General features: G+C 37.3%; 1 protein-coding gene across 1 annotated transcript; it reads left to right on the forward strand.

Moving 5' to 3' along the window:
• Window positions 1-2,665: 2,665 nt before the first annotated feature.
• LOC139198163 (uncharacterized) lies at window positions 2,666-6,446 on the forward strand. Its single transcript, XM_070826431.1, has 3 exons — window positions 2,666-3,821; window positions 5,374-5,475; window positions 5,659-6,446. The coding sequence occupies exons 1-3, from the start codon at window positions 2,666-2,668 to the stop codon at window positions 6,444-6,446; spliced, it is 2,046 nt and encodes a 681-aa protein (XP_070682532.1).
• The last annotated feature ends 208 nt before the right edge of the window (window positions 6,447-6,654 follow it).

The raw sequence follows: 6,654 nt of genomic DNA on the forward strand, positions 1-6,654 counted from the left end.
TTGCTTTCTCAAAAATCGAAGAGGCACTGTTATCTGAATCTCAAGAGCCAGATCCCTGACAAGATTGCTTATTCGAAAATCGAAGAGGCAACTCTCTCCGAACTTTAAGAGCCAGATTTCCTTGGATAAAACTTGTCTGCAATCTTCACATGCAACATCAGCTTTCCAAATACCACATACCACTTTTTCAAAGTGCTATGACAAAGTTAAAACACGTGAAGCTTGCAGCTCCCACTACATTGCTATGACCAAGAAGGGTAAAGGAATAGCACTACTACTTATTGTTAGGGAGACTCCTATATATGTCCATCCTCCACAGCCAGGCAGACTTGCAAATAAAAAAAATGCTCAACTTTTCTTCACATCCGAGAGGGCACTCTCAGCAAAGTCTCTCGAAATACTCAGCTTCTTTTCCTTCCGATAATACCTCTGCAAAGAAGCCACACCAGAGCAAGAGTATCTCATATCATCAGGGTTAAAAGCAAGAGTATCTCATATCATGCTTTTTCCCTGTCTTTTCCTTTGGCCTTGTTTTTACCTGCAAGACAAGGAGAAAGAGAGCAATCAGTCAGCACATGGAATCAAGCTTTCAGTCAGGAACTGACTGCCTGGAACCCCTTGCCTGATTACTTACTTGGCATTGCTCTCGAGTACTCATTTTCAACATTTTATGCATCCAGAGAAAATAACACATCTGCCTGAGGAACAGATAGGGCAAGTGAGAAGGATACAAGGAAGCATGTGGAGATAAGCGTAACAGAACACGTGCCGATACATCCACTACTTTGTCAACAGCAAAAGTATCCCATATCATCAGGGTCGAACGTACTCTAAATTTGATAGACTTGTTTTGACCCTCAAATTCTTGAGTCGACCTTATACTCTGGAAGAAACCAGAAAACCCTCCAGCCCAGTTCAAGAATAAGGTTGTGGAAAGTTACTTCTTCAAAAGCAAAAGTATCTCATATCATCTATTCTCCATTTGCTTTTCCTTATCCTTGTTGCTGTTTATGACACAAGAAGAAGGAGAACAATTAACCGGAAGCCGAAGTCGAACTTCCGATCCAGGTTGCTTGCTTGGAAGTCTGATTGCTTACCTTGTCTGTTACCTCATTCGGCAAATCTCCTAGCTCGGCGACTTGGGGGACTCTTACTATAGGTTTCGTATCACACTTGACCAAGATTGAAACTACAAGTAAGCTTCAAGTGAAATTGATACATTACCTTGTGCATCTTCATCGGTTAAAGATACCACCCCTGGATGGAGGAAAAGTACTTCCAGAGAAGATGCCACATTTACATATGAGACAGATAAGGCAAGTGAAAATGATACCACACTTCGGTACTTAGAAGTTTAGTGATTACTCAATGGCTTGGATCTTGCAAGTCCCCAACCGATGAGCTTCCTTCACTCGGGAACTTAGGGGAGCACTGTTTGTACCATACTTGACCAATCCCGAAACTACTGAGCACCGGTCAACGTTATACCGTTAAGGACCCAGAAGAGTTTCCCTCCAACTAGGAGGCCAATCACAGAGCGATACGTGTCGACATCATAAGCCAATCATAGCGCGACACGTGTCAACATCAGAAGCCAATCACAACACGACACGTGTCAATGTCAGAATGAAACTAGAAACTCTCTTCTATAAATAGAGATCATTCTCTCACAATATTTCCTAATGTCATTTGTACTAAATCATTCACTAGTACTCACGAAAGGAGGGCTTGAACCTATGTACTTGTGTAAACCCTTCACAATTTATGAGAACTCCTCTACTCCGTGAACGTAACCAATCTGGGTGAACCACCTACATCTTGTGTTTGCTTCCCTGTCCCTATCCATTTACATACTTATTCACACTAGTGATCGGAGCAATCTAGTGAAGGTCACAAACTTTGTTAGAGTTTTGAGACTCTTGTCCCACATTGGAGAAAACAAGATTCCCAATGTCCTTTATATATGTTTTGTCCTCTATAATATTAGTTTGGTATTGGACCACTTGGAATGGGAATTGAGGCTTGAGCCACCATTTGTGTGGATTGGACTTGATGATTACACCATAATATTAATATTAATTAATCAAGACAAGGGCCTTGGTCCTTGGGGCACTTGGGGCCTAATAATTAAAATTAATCTAATCAATTAGTTTTAATTTTCGAATTAAGTTTTTAATTAAAATTAATTCAAAACGTTTTGATTAAAGACACAACTCTTTGGAAAGAGTTGTATAACTTTAGATACATCCAAAAGGTATTTGAAGAGGTATGAAAGAGCCTATATAACTGGAGTCCTCAGTTCCATTCCAAACATCTTCTTTTCTTCCTTCTTGCTTCTGTATGAAAAATCAAGAGAATAAACACACAAAGAAAATTCGCTAGAATTCTATAATCCAGTGCGGGTTGTAAAATTAGGTAGTTGAATCCTGGTCGAGCAGACATTGTTGAACCACAAGTACAAGAGTTGGACGAAAATAATGTTCGAAGGACATAGCTATTACGCTAGCCTCTACCTTCTGTAATCACGTTAGTACCATTGTATTTATTTCTGTATTATTGTGTAATTTTTGTTTTGCATAGCAAGTATATTTTGATTAAATAAAATTTTAGAATTTCTGTTATTTTTGTTTAATTCTGAATTGTTCTCCAACAATCTTCGAACAGTATGGAACAATCAGGAACTAAACCTTATTCTGAGAAGCCTAAGAAATTTAAGGGCGGAGATTTCGAAAGATGGCAGCAGAAGATGCTGTTTTATTTGACAACACTGAACTTGGCTAATGTTCTACGTGAAACTGAGCCTACTGCAGATGAAGAAAATATATTTTCTGCAGAAACGTTAACGGCCATTGATGCCTGGAAAGATAATGATTTCCTCTGCAAAAACTATATTCTTAATGCATTAGATGATACGTTGTATGATGTCTATGTGGCATTCAAAACAGCCAAGGAACTTTGGGAATCACTTGAGAAAAAATATAAAACCGAGGATGCTGGTTCAAAGAAATTTGTCGTAGGCAAATTTTTGGACTACAAAATGGTGGATTCCAAGTCTGTTGTCTCTCAAACTGAAGATCTCCAGAAAATCATCCATGACATTCATGTTGAAGGGATGGTAATCAACGAGTCTTTCCAAGTGGCGTCCATTATAGAAACACTGCCACCTTCTTGGAAAGAGTTTAAGAGTTATCTCAAGCACAAACGAAAGGAGATGAACCTTGAGGATCTCATTGTAAGGCTGAGAATTGAGGAAGATAACAGAAAGAATGAGAAGGGCCTGGTTTCGAGTATGGAAGCCAAGGCGAATGTTGTTGAAGGAAGTTCATCAAAGCAAAGGCCAAAATTCCAGAAAACTAAGAAGAAGGAAAGCCATTTTATCCCTGGTGCGAAAGACAAAGACTTCAAGAAAATCAAGGGAAGTAGCTGGGTTTGTGGAAAGCAAGGCCATAGGGCTCAAGAATGTCGCCATCGAATGGATCAAGGTCCTGGAAATCAAGGCAACAACAACCGCGCAAACCTGATTGAAAACAATGTGGATGCCCTGGCTGCAATGATTTCTGAAATCAACCTTGTATCTGACCACGCTGATTGGTGGATAGATACCGGTGCGACTCGCCATGTTTGTGGTGACAGAAATATGTTCTCTTCGTACCAGAAAATTGAGGGAAACGAGCAGCTGTTTATGGGAAATGCATCCGCATCTGTTGTGGCTGGAATAGGAAAGTGTGTTCTGAAATTCACTTCTGGAAAGGAGTTAACCCTCCTTGACGTGCTGCATGTCCCTGACATAAGGAAGAATCTTGTTTCTGGTCCTATCCTTAGTAATAAAGGATTCAAACTAGTTTTTGAGTCCAATAAGTTTGTACTAATAAAAGGGGGAATGTTTGTAGGGAAGGGTTACCTTGCTGATGGATTATTCAAACTAAATGTACTTTCTAATGCTATGAATGAAATAAATAATGCTTTTGCTTATATTGTTAATTATTCTAATTTATGGCATTCTAGATTAGGACATGTAAATTTCCGTTCTCTTTTTAGAATGCATAATTTAGGTTTGCTACCCAAATTTGATTATCTAGATAATGTTAAATGTGAAACTTGTACAAAATCGAAATTTGCAAGTCAAAGCTTTAAATCAGTGCATGAAAAATCCAATGATTTGTTAGATTTAATTCATAGTGACGTGTGTGATTTTAGATCATATCCAACTCGTGGTGGAAAGAACTATTATGTAAAATTTATAGATGATTTCAGTAAGTATTGTTATGTTTATTTACTTCATAGCAAAGATGAAACCTTGGATATGTTTAAGACATATAAGGTAGAAGTTGAAAATCAACTTAACAAGAAGATTAAAGTCTTAAGGTCCGATAGGGGAGGACAATATGAGTCTCATGCTTTTCCTAAATTTTGTGCCACACATAGCATAATTCATCAAACAACAACCCCCTATACGCCGCAACAAAATGGTGTTGCCGAACGGAAAAATAGGACTTTTAAAGACATGATTAATTCTATGTTGAATAGTTCTGGGCTTCCACACAATTTGTGGGGTGAAGCTTTACTTACTGCAAATAAAATTTTGAATCGAATTCCACCTAAAACGAGAAAGGAGTCACCATATGAATTATGGAAAGGAAGAACTCCAACATTTAAATTGCTTAAAGTGTGGGGTTGCCTTGCAAAAGTACAAGTTCCATTGCCAAAGAGAACAAAATTAGGGCCTAAAACTATAGATTGTGTTTTTATTGGTTTTGCATCTAATAGTTCAGCTTATAGATTCTTAGTTTTTCATTCTGAAGTAAGTGATATACATGTCAATACTATTATAGAATCTATAAATGCAATATTTTATGAGGATATTTTTCCATACAAAATAGGCAAGTCTAATTTATTGAAAAAGAGATTACATGATGATGTATCTGAGGTTATTAACGAACCTAGAGAACATGATGATGGTTCAACCTTGTCTAGAGTTCAAGAAGAAGAAGAACTTGAACCTAGAAGTAAAAGGTCAAAATTTCTAAAGGACTTTGGGCCTGATTTTGTGACCTTATTAACCGAGACAGAACCTCAATCATTAAAGGAGGCCATGTCCACTCCTGAAGCTCCATTTTGGAATGATGCAGTTAACAATGAGATAGATTCCATTATGCAAAATCATACATGGGAATTAGTCGATTTTTCCCCATGGCAATAAGCCAATTGGGTACAAATGGATCTTTAAGAAGAAATTAAAACCAGATGGTACAATTGACAAATATAAGGCTCGTTTGGTAGCTAAAGGATACCGTCAAAAACATGGTTTGGATTTCTTTGATACATACTCACCTGTAACAAGAATTACTTCAATAAGACTATTGATTGCTATAGCTGCCATGGAAATACATCAAATGGATGTAAAGACTGCATTCTTAAATGGAGACTTAGATGAGGAAATATATATGAAACAACGCAAGGGGTTTGTAGTTCAAGGTAAAGAACACAAAGTGTGTAAACTTGTGAAATCACTATATGGGCTTAAACAAGCTCAAAAGCAATGGCATGAAAAATTTGACCATGTTATGATCACACACGGTTTTAAGATAAATGAGTGTGATAAGTGTGTCTAGACAAAAACTCAAAATAATGCTTGCGTTATGTTGTGTTTATATGTAGATCATATGCTTATAATGGGAACTAACAAAGAGATAATAAATTGGACCAAGAAGATATTGAAATCAAATTTCGATGTGAAAGATCTTGGACTAGCTGATGTGATTCTTGGTGTAAAAATAAAAAGAAACCAAGAAGGATATATTCTTACTCAATGCCATTATATAGAAGCTACACTTAGGAAATATGGTCATTTGAAAAGTAAAGATGCAATTACTCATTTTGATGCCAATAGCAAACTTAAGAAAAATAAAGGTGATGCTATATCTCAACGTGAATACTCACAAGTTATTGGAAGCCTTATGTATATTATGAACTATACAAGGCCTGATATAGCATACTCCGTGAGTAGACTGGGTAGATATACATGCAATCCTGGGCATGATCATTGGGAAGCTTTAATTCGAGTTTTGAGATACTTAAAGCATACAATGAATCATGGATTGCTTTATACGAGGCATCCTCTTGTGCTTGAAGGATTTACTGATGTGAATTGGATATCAGATAGTACTGATACGAAATCCACAAGTGGATATGTATTTACTTTAGGAGGAGCAGTAATATCTTGGAAATCTTCCAAACAAACATGCATAGCCCGATCAACTATGGAATCGGAGTTTATAGCTCTCGATATGGCTGGAGGAGAAGCTGAGTGGCTAAGAGATTTTTTGGAAGATGTTCCCATATGGCCTAAACCTGTAACAGCAATATGTATACACTGTGATAGTTTAGCTGCACAATATCGAGCTAAAAATAGTGTATACAATGGGAAGTCTAGACAAATTAGATGAAGGCATAATACAATAAAGCAATGGCTCTCTAGTGGTGTAATTTCTATTGACTATGTCAAGTCAAAAGATAATATTGCGGATCCGCTTACTAAAGGCTTATATAGAGAGCAATTTAAGCATACATCGAGGGGAATGGGTTTAAAGCCAATAGAGTAAAATGAAACTGCCAAACGGAAACCTAACCTAGTTGATTGGATATCCCATGGTC

Source organism: Malus domestica, chromosome 08, assembly GCF_042453785.1.
Source record: "Malus domestica chromosome 08, GDT2T_hap1".
In the NCBI taxonomy this organism is placed as follows: Eukaryota; Viridiplantae; Streptophyta; class Magnoliopsida; order Rosales; family Rosaceae; genus Malus; species Malus domestica.

Coding starts and splice junctions, on each gene's coding strand:
- LOC139198163 (XM_070826431.1), top strand. CDS start 2,666: ATGGAACAATCAGGAACTAAACCTTATTCTGAGAAGCCTAAGAAATTT. Junction 3,822..5,373: donor TGTTTCTGGTCCTATCCTTA/GTAATAAAGGAT, acceptor TGATTGCTATAG/CTGCCATGGAAATACATCAA. Junction 5,476..5,658: donor CAAGGGGTTTGTAGTTCAAG/GTAAAGAACACA, acceptor GTTTATATGTAG/ATCATATGCTTATAATGGGA.